The 19357-nt window shown below is 35.9% G+C and overlaps 8 protein-coding genes across 8 annotated transcripts; 2 read left to right on the forward strand and 6 right to left on the reverse strand. All coding sequences in view use genetic code 12, as the record gives it.

Annotated features, from left to right (window-relative positions):
* Window positions 1-920: 920 nt before the first annotated feature.
* On the forward strand, window positions 921-2204 carry SLF1 (Slf1p; the record flags this gene model as incomplete). Its single annotated transcript, XM_049410449.1, has 1 exon — window positions 921-2204. One exon carries the CDS (start codon window positions 921-923, stop codon window positions 2202-2204), a length of 1284 nt encoding a protein of 427 aa, XP_049265954.1.
* Window positions 2205-2206: 2 nt separating this feature from the next.
* SLU7 (mRNA splicing protein) lies at window positions 2207-3358 on the reverse strand (the record flags this gene model as incomplete). Its single annotated transcript, XM_049410450.1, has 1 exon — window positions 2207-3358. One exon carries the CDS (start codon window positions 3356-3358, stop codon window positions 2207-2209), a length of 1152 nt encoding a protein of 383 aa, XP_049265955.1.
* A 151-nt stretch (window positions 3359-3509) lies between these two features.
* On the reverse strand, window positions 3510-4364 carry J8A68_000744 (uncharacterized protein; the record flags this gene model as incomplete). The annotated part of the gene is made up of 1 exon (XM_049410451.1): window positions 3510-4364. The coding sequence occupies one exon, from the start codon at window positions 4362-4364 to the stop codon at window positions 3510-3512; it is 855 nt and encodes a 284-aa protein (XP_049265956.1).
* A 584-nt stretch (window positions 4365-4948) lies between these two features.
* J8A68_000745 (translocon subunit) lies at window positions 4949-5155 on the reverse strand (the record flags this gene model as incomplete). The annotated part of the gene is made up of 1 exon (XM_049410452.1): window positions 4949-5155. The coding sequence occupies one exon, from the start codon at window positions 5153-5155 to the stop codon at window positions 4949-4951; it is 207 nt and encodes a 68-aa protein (XP_049265957.1).
* A 346-nt stretch (window positions 5156-5501) lies between these two features.
* Window positions 5502-8537, reverse strand: J8A68_000746 (uncharacterized protein; the record flags this gene model as incomplete). Its single annotated transcript, XM_049410453.1, has 2 exons — window positions 5502-7255; window positions 7739-8537. 2 exons carry the CDS (start codon window positions 8535-8537, stop codon window positions 5502-5504), a joined length of 2553 nt encoding a protein of 850 aa, XP_049265958.1.
* A 405-nt stretch (window positions 8538-8942) lies between these two features.
* On the reverse strand, window positions 8943-11699 carry PRP5 (DEAD-box RNA helicase; the record flags this gene model as incomplete). Its single annotated transcript, XM_049410455.1, has 1 exon — window positions 8943-11699. The coding sequence occupies one exon, from the start codon at window positions 11697-11699 to the stop codon at window positions 8943-8945; it is 2757 nt and encodes a 918-aa protein (XP_049265959.1).
* A 215-nt stretch (window positions 11700-11914) lies between these two features.
* J8A68_000748 (uncharacterized protein) lies at window positions 11915-15997 on the reverse strand (the record flags this gene model as incomplete). The annotated part of the gene is made up of 1 exon (XM_049410456.1): window positions 11915-15997. The coding sequence occupies one exon, from the start codon at window positions 15995-15997 to the stop codon at window positions 11915-11917; it is 4083 nt and encodes a 1360-aa protein (XP_049265960.1).
* Window positions 15998-16902: 905 nt separating this feature from the next.
* J8A68_000749 (RMD9) lies at window positions 16903-19209 on the forward strand (the record flags this gene model as incomplete). The annotated part of the gene is made up of 1 exon (XM_049410457.1): window positions 16903-19209. One exon carries the CDS (start codon window positions 16903-16905, stop codon window positions 19207-19209), a length of 2307 nt encoding a protein of 768 aa, XP_049265961.1.
* Window positions 19210-19357: the final 148 nt, after the last annotated feature.

Here is a 19357-nt window from a genome sequence, read left to right on the forward strand (position 1 = left end):
TTTTGTATTAATTTTGATAAATAACTCAAAATCAATTAATTATTACTATGGCTTTTTAACTAATTTATTATATATATAACAAACTAATTTAAAGTCATAAGACATTAATCAACGAAGTTTGGGGTAATAATTAATAAATTAGTCTTATCAACATTGTATCATTTTGCTTCCAAATACCAACCGATCAGTTGTTAGTTTGTTTAAATACACAAAAACACAAAAACAATGATTGCGAAAAAACTGGTTGCAGCCAAAAAAAAAAGCGTGGAACGTCAACTGTCAATCTTTAAGTCTTTTCTCATCAGAAGTCATCATCAATTCATTAACCTTAACATATCGGTTCACTTAAAATAACTTCATGATCGCTATGGATCTGATTACAAGTCATCACTCTTTGGGTTAGTTTTTTAGTTTCTGAAAGGCTTGGTATTTTTTTTATGCTTAAAACTTTTTCTACTAATTTTCACACATATTCTAACTAATAATTTCTATAAATAAATAACTGTAAGGAATTACTTAGCGAGTAGTATTTCTTGGAACAGTCAACTATTGGTCCAGTCCATTAAGCTTAATCAATCCTATTTGTATTCCGAAGAACACACCGTTGATTTTTGGTTGTGTTTATCTTATTGTGTAGTTTTTCCTTGTCTTACAGAGTTTTGCAACACCAATCTTTTTTTTGACAACCAACTTACACTCACTTGCACTACCAGAATATACAAATATCCCAACCCTTGGAAGTAATAAGGATACTCAATCAGCTCTCCTCCCCCTTGTTGCCTGGTCCCCTCATCCATAATTTTGTAAATTTTGCCATTGACGCTCCCATTGATACTTATCTACTTTAATACAAAACTTCCCCTTAGAAAACTCATTTATAGAACAGAAGGTTTAATAATACAAACCATCAATACACAGCAATGGTTAAGCGCTTATTGCCTGCACCTCCACCACGTACAAACGCATGGTGCTTGAATCAATTACTCAACACAGAAGCTCAATTACTCTCAACTTCACCAATTTTACATCCAGCTACAGCATCACGTACAAATAGTTCATTATATTTACAACAATACGAGCAAGATTCAAATTCAAGTATTGGAGCAGAAATCATCTCCAATCAAATCAGTTTGTCATCCCCGCCATATATGAAACCACAAGGGAGATTAAGTAGACTGGCACATCAACAACAACAGGAATTGTTTGTTGATGGCGGTAAACCTTTACTGGCTCCAAATATTCAAACTAAACCCTCACAGAAAAAGAATAAGAATGGTACTATTATGGTTAGTGTCGGTAAGAATACTATTATCAAGAAACCAAAGTTTCCCAAGACTAAGAAGATAAGAGGCGGCAGTGGTGTTTATAAATATAAGATTCGTGATGATCGGGGACCAATAGTCAGTGGCGGTCCTGGTCCTATTGCTATTCAACAACAAGGTTTTATTCCAATTCAGCATAGCCCTGCTGTGCAACATCACCATCCATATGATCAACAACATCAAGGGCCTCTGGAGATGATACAACCATTTATTCAATTAAATCAGAATAATTATCCCAATCAATTGATCCAACCCCAAATAATTACCCACCATCACCATCCACAACTTTCCAATTTCCATCCAACGTTGGATAACGAAGGACAGCAGGAACTTTTCTATTCAACAAATCTCGAACAACAACAATCGCAGCAACATCAGCAGCTTGTATCAGGGCCGGAACCTTGTCATCATAATTATCCAATGGTTATATATCCCCAATTTGGTATTTATACATTACCATTCTCTTATCCTATACTCGAGAAAGAACCGCTCCCTCATCCAGCTTCACAACTGCATTTCATAGTTCCAGAGCCATCCTCGCCATTATATCTACGCACTTACGAAAACATCGACATCAACTCCAACGTCGCCAAACTTTCAAATAGAGAACTAAAGCGCGAAAATATAAAACGACAAATTGAATATTACTTCTCTACTGAAAACTTATGCAAAGATAGATATTTACGATCATTATTTAGTTATGAAGATGGTTCAGTACCAATCACAAAATTATTAGAATTTAATAGAATGAAAACCTTAACTAAGAATGGAAAATATTTATCAATTTTAATTCAAGTTATTCAAGAAATTGAATATTTGGAATTGTTAAATAATAATCAAAATGTTCGAATTAAAAATTGGAATAATTGGATTTTGAAATAATTTCATGGTTTGCTATTGGTACAATATGAATTCTTGGCTAGTTGTTTGCAACATGAATATCCCCATTTCCCATTTTTATAAAAGCTTCCATAAATAGTTGTATGGTCTAGTCCTATTTGGTCTTCCACATATCGAGATTTTCTCAATCCATTCTTATCCAAGGTTGGATCACTGATTGATTCCAGGTTCTGGTCGGACTGGTACTGTTGTGCGTGTATCGGTGGTGTTATGTCAGTGCTGTCTTTGGAAGCAGAACTTGCACTTCCATATTTATTCAATAATTCTTGTCTTTTCAAAGCTGATCTCCTTAATTGTTCCTCTTTTGCTTGTTTAGCTTTCAACATCATCAAAGTCGGACTAGCTTCAAGACTATACTTCAAATCAGTCTCCGGTATATTTTCTGCTTCAATTTCTTGTTCCTTCAAAATAGCTAATGATTTCTTTTTATCTTGTTGATCTAATTCCCAAGCTAATTTTTGTAAATTAGTTAAATCTTTAGCATCTCCTTCACGTCGTTTAATAAATTGATTTTGATCATTTAAAAACCCTTTACTTGGATCCTTAGTGATTCTTGATTTTGGATCATATTCTAATCGGATTTTATTGTTTTCATTACTGGTGATATTATATATATAGGACGGTATATCTTGTCTATCACGTAACATCTTCTCCATAGGGTCTTCTTTGATATTACTAAAGATATCTTTCTTTTCGAGACCCAATTCAATTAATTCTAATTCATAATCAGTATCATCAGAATCTTCATCCCCATTCTTATTTTTATCTACTTTTCGTCGTTTTGTTTTCTGTTGTTGTTGATGTGACTCTTCCCATTTCTTAATCTGATCTAGCCATTCCTCCAGAGAATAGCCATACCATCTATCTCGCTTCATGTCATAATTGTCACCAGTCACATCTTTTCGAATACTTCCTTCGAAATTGTCCTGAATCCCTGAACCAATTTTGGCCTGACTATAATCGACGATTTCTTTGGGTTGTTTTCGATGATGAGATAGGTAGTCATCGGATTGGCCATTATTGTCGCCTTCTTCTTCATGCTTGGTCTTGGTTTGTTGCGCATCTTGATACCATGGTTTTGATGTTATATACTTCGGTATATAGGGGTTTATCTCTTTATTTGGTGCTTTAGACATTATTGTAAGAGAAGAGATGGGGAAAGAGATTGTCTCGATCTAAATCTGTATTTTTTTTCTATGGTTGATCCAGATTTTAGAGAGGTGGAAAATTTCTATATGGATGCAATTTTATTTTAACTATTAATTAATACATAGAGATATGTCTATTCTAGAACCCTTTCCATTCATCTTCACTTTCATCTTCATCTTCACTGGCAGAGTCTGCTTCACCGTCTTCTTCACTATCACTTTCATCGTCTTCGACTACTCCCCAGTCCTTCAATCTTTCATCATTCAAGACTTCGTCAGCACATTTCTCTCTTAATGTCTTTAACAAAGCATCTTTATTCAAATGCTCGAACGGACTGATCAATTGTTTAATTGGAATATCTTCAACGATTTGTAATTTTCGTTTAAACAACGATTCATATAATTCAATATATTCTTTATCATCCTTCTTATAATTCTCCAATACTTCTTGATCACCTTTCAACTCTTCAAATATTATCAACTCTAATTCATCTAAATAAATATCACAAATATGGTAAGGTAAAGCATATGCTATCTTTTTATCACCACTTAAAACGCCACCTTCTTTCTCCAAAACTTCCAACCAATTTTTCACCAATTCTTCATCCCAATTATTCAACTTCAACATTTTGAAATTATGTCTCAATACTCGACGAATTAATAAATAATATTTATCAACCCTCCATTGATCCACATTTGGCCATTCACTAATCATAATCACCCAGAATGAACTCACAAAACTACAAAATTGGTCACGAGAAATACAATCGGAAAATAAACTACCTAATTGTTCAGCCAATCTCTCTTGTGCCCTTGGTCTATCACAAAACCACATAGAATAATATAAACCTTTCCATAATTTACTTAAATCCAATTCTGAAAGTTTCTTTGATGATTTTGAAGAAAGGAATCGCTTGAGGGATTCGAGGGCAGCTTCTCGGGTTGGACGGTCGTTGGATGCAAGCTTTTTCACAAATGCAGATGATGTTGACATGATCTATTCTATATTCTATAAATGTCAGCTAGTTTATTGGAGGTATATGGGTTGCAGAAGGTTGAATAATATTTCAGCGATGAGAAGAGAGAAGAGATGCAAAAAAAAAATTGTACGAGCCGCATGCGAAATATCACGAGACAATATTTCCTAATTGGGATGTTGCTGGTGTCAGTACATTTGACAAGATTGTTCTCATTATACACATTGATTTGCATGAGAGATATTGACAATGTCGTTTGTAAATAGACAAGTATAAGCCTATGTTGACAGTTCCAGTAGTATGTAGTTCCAATTGCGATATTTTTACGTAAGTTGCTGAGATCTAACCGTCACTAACCATATGTGATTCCACTTTAAAATGTTTTTATATTTATAATTATTATACAATTACACAAGATAAACGTAACCCACCATTGCTATCATTACCAACACTCTATGTGGTTATTTGAAGAAACAATTTCATACGTTTCCTGAACAAAAAAATATTATCAACAAAGCTTTCACCATCCTCTCTCCCCCCCTTTATCTAGCTTGGATTACCTTTCTCTCAAATAGGTTTGTCAATTTCTTCTAACCATCCTCTAAACAATCAAGTATCTAATTGGGATGTGTACCAATTTAACAGCATAACCAACAACACCCATCATGATGAATCCAATACCTACAGCTCTAATAATCTTAAAGTATTCCTTTTGGTCTGGCTTTGTACATTTCTTAACGAATGCACTTCCATCTTTAAAGAATTCAACTGGAACTTCAGTAATCTTTTCTAATCCTTCAGCAGCCATTGTATGTATTTAATATTTGATTTGTAAATAATGTATCTCTATAGATTACGTGTGTCTTCATGAAAATTGGTAAATTTCAATTTTTTTTTGCTGTCGACAAACTTGGAGGTTTACGTGGTAAAAATTGGTTTACAACAAATTGGTAAATACACGTACTTTTGGCTGCTAAAAATCTTGTCCATTTGCTTGTAGAGTAGGTCGAAAGCATCTACCAAAGTATCGAAGGTATGTTCTTATAATCCCTTGGCAATACCGTTACAATCTAGATTATAAAATATCGCGAGTCTATCCATTAAATAATATTGTTTATAAATATATATCGTATCTATCTACAGCCACAGAAATCTTACATCAAGTTCAACAATGAATCACTATCTTCTTCTTCTTCAGCCTTCAATCTGTTCATAGCTTCACTTCTCATCATCTCAACATACTCTCTATATTGAGGTAATATATCATCTTGATACCATGTATTCAATCCAGTTTTCATTTCTTCATCAAGGGCCCATTCATCAATTAATGGTTTACATTGTCCAATATATAAGTGTTTCCATTTATGTCCAACTAATTGCTTTAATGTCTGTTCATAAAGAATTAGAATGTTTCTGGATTCTTGAGATGGTGACGTGAAACCTAAATTAGTTCTCGAAGTGAATGAATCTGAAGAAAGGTGATAAAAGTGATATTGCTTGGCTAAGGTGGTTAAAAAAGCATAATATTTGGTTTCGACTTCTTTAAGGTCAGTTAATTCAGTTAGGGTTTTCAAATAAGTTGTATAAATCTTTTTAGAAAATGGGATTCCTGCTTCCTGGCGGTATTTCCATATTTCATCAAATGTTCGTTGTCTTTGAACATGTAAGCTTTGAGTAAATTGTAAATAACCTTCATAATCGAAATTAGCATTCTTTTGTATTTCATCAAGTGATATATTCTCATTTCCACTTGATCCAATGTCAGCTTTGGTTTGTTTTAAATAGAAATGTAATGCACGGTCTGGTTCATATCTTGTGGAAATATCGGCCCATTTAAATAGCATTTGCCAAAATGTCACTTCTGCAGATCTTAAACTGAATTTATTAACATCAGGATAAACCTTTTGAAAGCCATCTACATATTTCAATCCTTCAAAGAATTGTCCATTATATGCAAAACATAAAAATAAGGTTGTAACAAGTTCCATAGTTGGATACATAGGATCATATTTTTCTACTTTTGGTAATCCAGGAATATATTTCCCGTTGGCATCAACTGCCCAAAGTGAAGCAACATATTTCTGAAGTTGATCAAGCTTTCCTGAATGTCCCAAAGAAGAAATCAAACTGGTATAAAAGTCAATTCCAACATCCTTGTCAATTTGGGCTTGATTGAATTCTCTTAATAATTCATTGAAAGATATTGGAGATTCGAAAGGGGATCTTTTTGGATCATGCGATGTATTGGCTAGTTTTGTTTGTTGAGCACCCCATGATCTTGGATTACCATCACAATAAATTGGAAAAACTAATGACCACATTTTAGGAGTCATATATTGAATATAATTGGGTCCATATTGTTTCTTGAACATCATGAACCAGTTGGAACATAAGTCTAATTTAAGATATTTGAATTCGAATTTCATTAAATTTTCATAATCTTGGGGAATCAATCTATATCCTGTAAGTTTTGAACTTTCATAAATATCCGTACTATTATTTTCATCATAAACAGATGCAGACTTATCAGTATATAATAATCGATTATATAAATTGGTAATTGCATCTCTTTCATCACATAACCTTTGAGATGGTTTCATACGACGCTGATTAATGTCCAATAATTTCAAGATTGGATAGATTGCCACATTATCTATGATCGATTTTGCATTATGATTCATAAGTTTTCCCACATATGAAGCGAATTGGTGTCTTCCAAGTAACTTCACCATTCCATGTATATCGTGATTGGCCCAAGTCGAAAGAACACTTAAAAGGGTATCATAATCTCTGTCCCGATCCAACTTCATCAATCTATTCTTGATTTCAACAGTCTTATCCTGTGTAGCGAGGGTTATTTCATTAGCTTTCGCATATGCTTTGGCTATTCTAGTCGAAGGCGCATGCGCTAGTAATGACTTGACAGTGTATTTGTTAGTTTCGGAGGAGGAATTACTGGTTGAAGTGGTGGTAGTAGTATGTTCATATGGGTGGATGAGATCTTCATTTAAAGAAATAGCAGCTGTTGAATATCCTCTGAGAGAGACACCAAGTCTAGCTATCTTATTTTTATTTCTTAATATCACTGTCATGCTTTCCACCCTTCTCTTAGGCTATATATAAGTAAATAATCCTCAACTAGGTACTTTCTTCGTTTATAATTTTAATTCTAAAGATTGAAAAATTTATTGAAAAAATTTTGTTAATTGGTTCAGAAGAAAAAGAAATTTTTAAACGACTGTCATGAATTTTGCGACACTCACACAAAAAAAACTAAGAGAACTAAACTAAGAATCCGAAGTTCGGTGCCTATTTTTAAGGGTTACCCGCACTACAAATGGTAACTACGGACGAATATATTAAGAGATGTAAATACCTTCTCACATCTTACTTTTACCTAAGAAATTAGAACGGGCAATATGATAAGCATTATAATTAGCAATATCCACTAATCCTTGTTCCATAGTATTACCATTTATCATATCCTGAATATGTTGTTTAGTTCCTCTAATTGCCCATCTTGGAACTGAACAAATCTTTTCCCCATACCTCTTAGCCAATGCAATACCATCTTCAATAGTTGGAACAACAGTACTAACAAAGCCCATTTTCAAAGCCTCTTCAGCACCAAATACATCACCCAATAAAGCATGTTGATATAATAACGATTTATTACTGACCAAAGCTGGGATTCTCTGTAATGTTCCAATATCAGCCGCAATCCCAATATTGACTTCAGCAATTGAGAATTTAACATCTTCTACTGCAATTCTAATACTGAAAGCAGTGGATAAATCAAGTGCAAGTCCATAGTTGATACCGTTTAAGATCCCAATAGTAGGAGTAGAAATACGGGCTGGTACACTCACACAATCTTGGAAATCCTTAATATGTTTCTTTAAATATTGCTCAAGTTCTGAAGTAGTTAATCCTTTTGGGAACAGTCCGGCAGCACTCTTAATATTCAATCCACTTGAGAATGATCTAGGGACACCGGAAGTGATTAAGATCAAAATTGTATCTTCATCTTGATCAAGACGGGTTAAGATTTCTCCATAGTCTTTCCAATTTTGTTCACTGAATGCATTTAATGTTTTTGGATTTGTGTATTGGACATGAATGAATCCTTGTTCAATTTCACTGACGGAAAAGAATTCGTAGTTTTGATAATCTTCTAATTTGAATGGCATACTTAGATAGATAGGATAAAGAGTAACTAAATGAAAAATTATACTTAGAGTTCCTTCCTTCCCAATATATTTATACAACTAAAGAAACCGAGGGATTTCATCATTATTGAAAAATATTGTGGGGGACAGAACAATCCCCCACCGAACAAAACAAAATTTTTATTCAAATGCATCTGACAATTTTCCATTTTATTTCCGCAATTTAGTTTTAATCTCCGGTAAGATGACGTTATGCTATAAGCTAACACTGATATATTTGATAAACATACAGGGCATAGAAATTGTAATCAAAAAGATAAACAATCAATACAAGCTTCCTCTTGATCACACAGTTAATGAAAAATTTCCTTCTATTACTGCAGCTAGTATTTCTCTGGCAATATAAAACTATATCTAAATTCTAAACTACACAGTATACTTACCACTAGGAGCAAGGTTTTCTTGTTGACTAGCCATTTCCAAACCTTCAATCATCCGATCTCTAATCAAATTATTAGCTTCCCGTACCGCCAATTCAGACAATCCTTCAACAAGCAAATAAAGCTTAGCATGCGCAATGTTTTCATTGATATCCTGAGGCAATTTCAGACCAGGTGCATAGAATTGTCCCTTTGTCGTGATCGAAGTTCTGGTGGTATCGATTATTTTTGACAAGTTCTCGCGATTAAGAATATTCAACCTTGCCTTTTGCGGAAGGTCATTGATAACAACTCGAGAATAATATTTACATTTATCTGGTCCTGATGTGTCTGGACTATTACCTTCAATAATTTCAAATGCAGGCAATATAGAGGGAACTGAAGACGGAGTTGCACTATTTGACCGTTGCTCTTGACCAGCCAATGGTTCACCAGATTCCTTTTCATGCTCTTCTTGATACATACTCTTCTCCAACCTTATCTTTGACTCCCTCACTTCCTTCATCTTATCCAATCCTTTCCCACCAAACCCAAGATATACTTTCTCCTTCCCCTGTTTAACCTTCCCAAAGAACTTGTCGGCCACTTCCTCCAATCTCGAATCAACACCTTCCTGTTTACTTAACGTCAAAGCCTTCACTAAGTTTGCAATTTCATGTTCTTGATCTTTAGATACAAAAGTAATTGCTCTTCCCATCGACCCAGCCCTCCCGGTCCTACCAACTCGATGAACATAATCTTCCATATGATTAGGTGGATCGAAATTAATTACCAATCCTAAACTTTTTACGTCCAAACCTCTGGCAGCTATAGATGTTGCGATTAGAATATCCATACCGCTCGACGTATCGGAGAATTCTTTTATGGCGAACTTACGATCTATCTGGTCTTTTCCACCATGAATAGCCACACATGGATATTGTGCTCCCAATAAGGTTGAGACTAATTCGTCAGCATCGTTTTGCTTTTGAACGAAAATAAGGATTTTTGAATTTGGATGTGATACCATATATGAATTTAAGATTTCATACAATTTATCCATTCTTTGCGATTTATATTCTTCTTCGGATTCAGGTTCAAACAAGATAATTTCCTGCTTGATCTCAGGTGCAACCACACTTATACCTCCCACAACAATCTCCACCGCATCCTCATGTTTTACTAATTTCCGGGCCAATTGCTCCATCTTACGCGGAAACGTCGCCGAAAACAATACCGTCTGACAATCGGGCCTGATTTGAGTGTATATCTTCGCCACTTGGGGTTCAAACCCCATATCAAACATTCGATCAGCTTCATCTAGCACAACATATGTGGTCCGTTTTAAATTTGTCACACGTCCACCATTGGCAGCTAATAAATCAATAACCCGGCCCGGTGTACCAACCATTATTTCGACTCCTTTTTTCAATTCGCTAATTTGCGTTTCGATAGAAGAACCACCGTAGCAACAACAAACTCGAAATTTGGTGGCACTAGCAAAGTGGTTGATTTCTTTTACGATCTGGAGGGCTAATTCTCTCGTGGGGCAGAGTATTAATGCCAAAGGACCTTCTCCTTCCCGTATTGGTCTCTTATCTTGGATATGACGTAACATGGGTAGGACGTATGCCAAAGTTTTCCCAGACCCAGTTTTGGCAACCCCTATGACGTCCCTTCCTGACATGATCACGGGAAGTGCTTGGGCTTGGATCGCTGATGGATGGGAGAACTGGAGCTTGTCGGTGATGACACTGCTTAGGTTGGCAGGGAGACCTAAATGGGACCATTTAGATATTGGAGTAAATGTGGAATCAGAACCAGGTGATTTGAATTTGAGGATACCGAGTTCTTGTCTCATATTGTCGACTTCTTGAGCTGTGAGAATCAGAAGTTCATAGGGTTCTTGATAGAATTTTTTTCTTACTGGTTCGTATGCTTCTTGGGAATAATCGATCGGCTTCAATTCCTTTCCTTTCTGTTGCTGGAATTTTGACAATTTGGAAGATAACAATTCTTGTTGTTTCTCGTCGTCATCCATCTCTTCTTCATTTCCAATTTCATCTTGCGCATCTTCCATTATGACAGATTGCACAGTTGACGCTTCCAGGTTTGGTCTTGCAGGAAGAGAACTGTCGATAGAAGCCAAATATGCATCCAATTCATCCTCCGACGTTTCGTCTTTCCTATCCACATCTTGAGATCCATGATGGTCAAGAGAAGGTTTCTTGAATAATGGTTTATGAGAATTGTCAACGTCATCCTCGTCTTCATCTAGCAGAATTTTTCGTTTAATACCTTTTGGTTTATTTACAACCAATTTCTTCTTACTGATTAAAATAGTTGTTTTCTTTACATCTGCCTTCAGAGAACCTCCGGACTTTCCCTGAATCTCTTTTGGTATATCATTACTCTTTTGGGCTCTGGTTCTTTTCCATTCTTCAATACGTTGTTGTCGAAGTCTCTTCTTTTCATCAGGTTCCTCCTTAACTACAGTTGGCACTTTTGAAGGGATCTCAGTTACTTCAGCTTTCTCTTCTACTTTCTCTTCCTTGCTCTCCTCCTGCTGTCGCTCTTGTTGTTGTTGCTTCTTCTCTCTCCAGAGAGCCAATTGTTCTCTTCTCTTTCTTAATTTTTCTTCCTTGGAAAGTTGGTCATCATTATCTTTATTCTTCGTTTGGTTAGTATTATTGCCATTCTTGACGCTGTGGTGACTACCACTTATGCTCACATGGGTAGTCATCAAATTTCTTCTTCCTGTCATCTTTGAACTACACACTCTTTGCTTTAGATAGAGATATTTTGTGATAGTGTTGATTGTTGAGAGAGAAAGAGTTATGTATGTGTTTCATTTGTGTTCTTTTTTTTTGGGTTCCTTAGTACGGAATGCGATGAGACTAACAAAAACTGAATAACTTAACAAATGCATAAAACAATCACTAATCACTATGTATATATAAATTTAAATGCATATCACTTCTATAATGCAGTAGTAACAGTTACGGTCTGCGAATTCACCAACAAAACCGGCGGCAAATCATCCAACCAAACTGCCAAACTGTTCGTATAATCAAAACTTTCAGTATCATCAAGGTGTGTACCAATAGGAGGTGCAGGCAAAGTCGAAAAAATCACATCAGTCTCAGTAACGGGAGAATACCGTTTCATCAATTCATTCAAAACTAAATGCTGTCCCTTTGCAGGGATATCGTCAAAACTTAACAGGTTTAATTCCTGTTGAAGTTCTCTTCTCGTTATCATACCCTCGATTTTGGGCGACTTTGGAACAGGAGCAACAGGAGGCGGTTGTTTCATCCGACTTTTATAAAATTGATCTCGAAGATTACTTGGCCCCGCAGGGCCCGGAGAAATATGACTTCGGTCTTTATAAGGCAAGTCTGGAATATCATCATCATCTTCCTCGTCATCAGCCGCTGCCAAAAACTGCGGTGTACGAATCTGCTGAATAATCTCATCATCATTTGCAATAATTGTGTGCGATTTTAGAGTTGAGCCTCGATTTTTTGAAACTTGTCGTTTACCTCTTCTCTCTGGTATTGGTCTCTCTCGGGACCTTCTTGATGGAATATACAATGCGTCTTCGTCAGGATTTTCTTCCTCACGCCCTCGCTCTTCTGCGTCTTCATCTTCGTGCTCATCATCCTCTTCTTCATTCATAAACTGAATAGAATGCTTGACTCTTTCTCCCTCTTCACCGTCACCATCTCCATCACCAGCATCTTCATCGTCATCATCGTCGTCGTTAATCTTAGGTTGGGGAATCTTAACAGACAGGAAATTTGGTCTTAGATTAGTCATAGATGAACGTGAACTCATACCTCCTGGAGTACCTGCCCCTGACCTCATAGGCCTATCCAATAATGTTGGTTTGAAATGCAATGGAGGTAATTGTAGTCCTTGTTGATCGGATACTTTCGGAGGCAATCTATCTCCACTAATCGTATTCAAATTAATAGCACTGCTGTTCATACTATTAGATGCTGTCTCCTCTTCGTCACTGGTCTCTCCACTTAACGGGTCCTCATAATTCAAAAACTGGTTCGCTGCCTGTGATTTCAAATTAAATGAAAGTGACATCCCTTGTTCATGCAAGTTAGATAAAGTCTCTCTTCTATTCTTTTTAAACGAGTCAAATCTTGTTTGGGATGGGGGACTCATTGCTGAGACATTTAGCTTTAACGGAAAGTAAGCTTCAGGTGCTATTGATGATTTTGAACTACTTCGAGATATAAGTTGCAGCTTTTGTTGTTTCTTTTTAAGAAGCTTTTTCTTCTCGATCTCTTTGAGGGTTTCTCTGGCTTTGGATAAATTTCTCCACCATTGATCTTCATGTAAGACATTATCTATCTTGTCATACTGAGCGCGATTCAGTTGGGTTTTGGTATATCCCTTAACCATATAATTATAAGAATCTAGCTGGCCATCTGATAGACACACAATCTTGAGCTCGGCCTCAATTCTAAGACTGGATAACAATTTATTCAATCTTGTACGTTCATCATCTACTTCTTGTTCATTCTCGACAAAAACAATAACTCTCAATTTATGATTCGTAAATTTCCATTCTTGTACAGTGGATAAAATCCAACCTAATTGGAGGATTAACGTATAGGTATCGAAGTTTGTTGAAAGGACAGATTGACCATTATCCAATTGATTTATCGATGACATTTGAATAGGATATAAATCAATATATTTCTTCTTCACCCCTTCTGATACTTCTTGCTTTTTCAAAAAGCTAAATATCGAAGTATTGTCATTCTCTCGTTTTGGTAATTTCAATTTGGAGAAATTTGCCGCCACAGCGACAGTCGCTTGTAAAACCACTAAATCCTCGACAATCTGAACCCATTGATTTATACTCACCTTTCTTTCCTTTCGACAGGTATCCGTTGGTAATTGTCCAAACCCGCCATCATTATCCTTTTGTTGTTGTTGTTGTTGCTGCTGCATGAATGGTGGGATTATTGGCATTTCAATACCATGTTTAATAAAATCATAAAAGCCCAAGACGGTAATATTTGGTTTCATACCTCCAAGTCCCGATCCAAGATAAACATTCCTCACACCCCATGGTAATGTTGGTCCTAAAGCAATTTGCACGAACGCTTTAACTTTCGACATGTCACGTAACTTAACCCACGCTTGCTTTTGTTTCCGGACTTCCTTGTATGTATTTACTGAGAAAACGGTGGCATTCTTTTCGGCATTTGATGGAGTGCTTGTATCATCGTTCATTAACACGACGTGACCTAGGATGTAAAGCCCACCTTTTTTAAGATGATTACAGAACCCGATTAAATTCCACGATGTTCTAGGATTGTCACATAATAACAAGATTTGGGGTCTCCAGTATTTAACACTCATTTCTAATTTTAGACGTAATAGGTATTTTCGAACTTGGTGATAGATTAATAATTGAGAAATATCTCCAAATTTCAGCGGTGGAGTCAGATAATGGATCATGAGAATTAAAAAAGTCAAACAAAAAATCACCAATGTAGCCGAAAGACCATCGACAATAAACATGGCAATGAAACATACTAATGCGCCTGTGAATGCAGTTCTTGTACTGAAGTATCGGAATGAAGGTCGGAAATTTGGGGCTGATCCTACTCGCAATAAGAAACAAGCAATATTTGTCACTATGAAAGTCATTAAGAATGCCATGGTTATGAAAGTTGCGATTTGATTAATGTCTGCAAACAAGAAAAGTTGGGCCATGAACCAAGTAGCGATGATACTATAAATTTTTGCTTTATTCTGTTGTTTGATTGTCTTTTTTGCAGTAGTGAAGATAGATAATCCCGGGATGATTCTGTCGTCGGCAATTGCATTAATCATAGAAGATGCACCTACTATTCCCATAATCACTGAAAATAACGAGGTTGAAAATTCTCCTACTATAATAATTATACTCAGCAAATTAACTGTTTGCATAATCTTGATATCAACATGCAATAAATCACGAGGGACTGCTGAACCCAAAGAGACAATGACTGATGTGTATAGGAAGAATGATACTAATAATCCTTTGAGAGTTCCTTCTGGAATAGATTTGGATGGAGTTTTCAATTCACCCGACATGGAAGCACCAGCAAGGATACCAGCAGTTGCAGGGAAGAAAATTCCAAATAAGTCTCTAAATGTTTCGGGGACACCAGGGGGTAATACCGAACCAGCAGCACCACTGGTGAATTTTGGATAAAGGTTTGCATAAAAAGTTTTCCATGATAATCCAGTATATAATAATGAATCAAAAGGTGGAGGTAATGGATAATAAGGTTTGACAAAAAATGTAGATATTGGGATTGATAATGTACTGATTGTCAATAGAATGAATAACAACAAAGCGGTTTTGGAAACAAGCAGGGATCCAACCATGGCAACACATGTACAAATTGCCAATAAAATTGTTGAATATAATACCAGCCACATATAACTCACTGGAAGTAATTTTATCATATCCCCGTTTTCTTTACCAAAATTGACCAAAAAAGGTTCAATAAACCCTACCACGTTTAAAGATGAATTAAGGATTTGTCCAACAACAAAAATGATTCCAATTGACCCACCAAATTCAGGACCTAAAGATCGTGATATCATATAATAAGCGCCACCGCCTTTGACGGTACCATTAGTTGAAATAGCACTAATAGACATTGTTGTTAATATATCTATGGTATAGGATAACACTAACAAGAACATCGTTCCTAATATACCCATTTGTCCAATAATGAAGCCAAATCTTAAGAACATCAAGATCGATAAGACATTCAATGAGGTTGGAAGGAATACACCTTCAAAGGTACCTAACTTACCTTTGTCATGTTCTTTCTTAATAGATTTTTCATTGGCCAGTTTATTATTGCTTGGGTTGTTGTGGTTAAGTCTAGGGGAAGGAGTGGCTGAAGATGAATAATATGAATTGCGGAGTCTTGGTGAAATATTATGTTGTTGTTTATTCTGTTTCGGTAGTAACTGTGAAGATTCAGTTGGATATCTCAGTGGTACTACCGATGATACACCAATTGAAGCCATTACTATTTCTTCTTTGTTGAATGAGTTTAACTCTTCTAGTGTAAATTGTTTGCTATCTTTGTTGGTTGTAAAAATTAAATCATTAATTAAAATTTCAAAATATTTGAGATCGACAGAAGAAAAATTAAATTTATAAATTCTGCAAAAAGATCATTCCTTTTTTTTTTGCACCATTCTCTTTCTCTCTTTCTTTGTTTCCTTTGATAGAAAGCTTTCAATTGGATCATAAGATAACATGGAATACTAAACAGTAATTGGTATTTGTATTCTTGTATTCTTGTAGACTTAAGCAGTGATCGATTCAATAGTACATCTTACTCTTATAAATCTATAAATCAAGAGATACAGAAATACAGACAGCTAGAGATACTGACACACAAACACCCAGAGATAGACAAAGAGACAGAGAAAGAGAGAGAGAGAGAGAGAAATTTAAGCTACCACTTCTTAGAATTCTCTTGCATACAATCTTGTGTATCTGCTCTTGTCTGAGTCTAAACTGACAAAAGTCTATTGAATTGTCAGTTTCCGAATATCCTCATAATATACTAAGGCACCCAACTTAATTGACTTAAGACAGACTTTTCTAACAATCGATTGAGAAGGCATTTCTGATTGGTTGAAGTAAATTGTCTCCTCACACTTCTCTATCAATTTCCAAGAACAAAAGCCCATGATAAACAGCTAAAAGCAATCAAGCTTCTGGTCCATCATTTTTAATGGCTATTAGGATATCACTAGATAGTATATAATATCGAGTTTGTCTCAGTCAAGCACGTTCAGGGGTTACCCGGCACATAAACTGAAAAATTAACCGAACAGAGCCAAAAAAATTTCACTCTTCTCCCTATAACTTGTTCTTCTAAATTCCAACAAACATCCTTTGGTAATATAATCTTATCAAAATGTTTAGATTAATTTCTACTAATACCCAGAATGGGTTAAAAGGTGCAGTATTATTGAAAGCTAAACACTCGAAGACTATCTTTTCCCAAATCCCCCCTGGAATGTATTTGCAACCATCATTCCAAATACCATGCTCATTGGTATCTTACCCGATATCACTTCCAACTATCCAATTCTTAAGATTCAATTCAATGTATTCATCTTCTCAAGAAAGATCAAATAGAGCACCACGTAACCGTGACAGAGACTATCATCATGAGACCGATCGCCAGTTTAATGATAATAGTAGACCTAATAGACGCCCTAGACACGACACCAGATCAGGCTATCAAGGGAATCGACAGAAACCACGTCGTTATCCATGGCTTGAGCCAGAGGACTTCGCAGATAAAATGTCATACATTAAGAAGATAAGGGCCCTTCGTGCAACAAAAGATCGAAGTGCCGATCAGATAACTGAACTACAAACACATATAGAAAGGCTTCCCAAGTGGGCTATAGCATCTGATTATGAAGAGTATCTTAGCTTTTTAATACATATGTCATACGATGTTGTAACAAAATTCGCTACAATACCAAATCCAAGTTCCGAAGATAGAAATCGAAGAATGCAAATTGAATTGGCAACTAAAGAGGCGATTTTAAGCTTTTCTGAGATAATTAAGCAGGGGAAGATAGACCACCTACTTTCTGAGAAGCTTGTTACTTATGCCTTGAAGGGATTCCATAGATATAGATTACATCGAGAAATAGTCGACATGTGGGAAAGAGGAATAGCCGATGAACTATTGCAACATCTATACATGAGTCCATGGAATTTCGCCAGGGTTATACCTGCTGCTAGCATCATGAAAAGATTCACTTATGAAGAGATAGTCCAGATTTATGAAAAGTTAACCGATGATACCCCGTTGATACCAGTGTTAGCTGGACCCATGGGAGCACTTGCCGTACAAAATGGTGATTATACCAGAGCGATGGATATTTTGGAAAAATTGTTGGATTACGAAGGCAGATCTGACCAGGATAACAAAGTTGCCTTTCGTGCCCTGGCAGAAATTCATAATGCACTTGTTGGTGAATGCACCGATCTCGCAACCGCGACTAGCTTCTTTGAAAAGGCGGTCTATGAAAGCAAATCATTACCTTATGATGTTCAGTTAAGGACCCTTAATATTAATCAGTTTTTTAGCCGCTGTCTTGAAGAAGGGGTTCCGTTTGATGATATAATTACCTATTATAATGATACCTATAGGTCAGTAGTATCCAAATCATTGGCTCCTTCTTCGTACGAGGGCTTAAATTGGCATTTCTTCAGCTTGTTTTTTAAGAATTTTCCCGAGCCTACGGAGCAAGCTAGGGATAAATTATGGGGAATTTTGAAGAATCATCCTGAAATATCACCTAAGATTTTACATATTGTTATTTCAAAATGTGCCTGGGAAAATTCCAAATTCTTGCAAGAGTTATTTGATTCCCTCGAATATTTCGGTTTCAAAAAAGATCTTTTTCTTTGCAAATCTATCCTTCGTGGCCATAGCAAGATCCAGTGCTCAAATGAACAGATTTTAAAACTATGGAATGAATTGTTATGTAAATTGGATGAAAACAAGGAGATATGCATTCCAAATACATATTGGTTCCTGTTCCGTGATGCTGCTTTAGCCTCAGAGTACCTGGCAGAAAGATATAAGTTATTTCTTGAAGTTACGAAAACATATAAAGATTATATGCTTGACAATGAATCGTGCAGAAAGTTTATGGAAGATATGTCTAAAGGGTATCCTTCGGTATATGACGAACTCTGTAGAATTGCTACTGAAGAAGATGCGGATTTTGGTTATGATAATGGAAAGATCGAGGTCCCTGAATTCAAAAATTTGAAGCCCAATGTTAATTTCAAGGAAGAAATTTTAGATACTTTAGAAGAATGTCCACCTGGTTCGATAGTGGATGAAAACCCAATCATTCCTGGTTATGTGGCCCCTCCAGGAGCTATTACATGGTTCGAAGGTAGTGTACAGAAAATTGCTAAAGAACTAGATTTCATCTCGGAAGAACTCGAAGGTCTTTCTATTACCATACTCGGCAATGGAACCCAAAAATCGTTAGACAAGATTGCTCAGGAAGTTGAAGCAGTTGTGACTGAAGTAGAGACAATCTCAAAAGAAATACGAGCTGCTCTTGGACGCGAAAACACCGGAAGTAATAATAGAGACGTAAATGATATCGCACGCGATGTTGAAAGCATATGCGAAGAAGTTGAAGCGATTTCTTTGGAAATTGGAGAGATTATGAAGAAGTAAGCCACGAGAACACAGACGTGCGTTGGCGAATCTTGTATATAGAAATAATAGAAGCAAATAGTATGAATCAAAAACCTCTAGAAAATTATCACAAATAGTATTCACTTGAAATTGTACTTTTGCATATTGTCAACTTGATCTTTAAGTT

The sequence above is a fragment of the Hemisphaericaspora subhashii genome (genome assembly GCF_019202705.1).
Source record: "Hemisphaericaspora subhashii strain CBS 10753 chromosome Unknown scaffold5, whole genome shotgun sequence".
NCBI classification, from domain to species: Eukaryota; Fungi; Ascomycota; class Pichiomycetes; order Serinales; family Debaryomycetaceae; genus Hemisphaericaspora; species Hemisphaericaspora subhashii.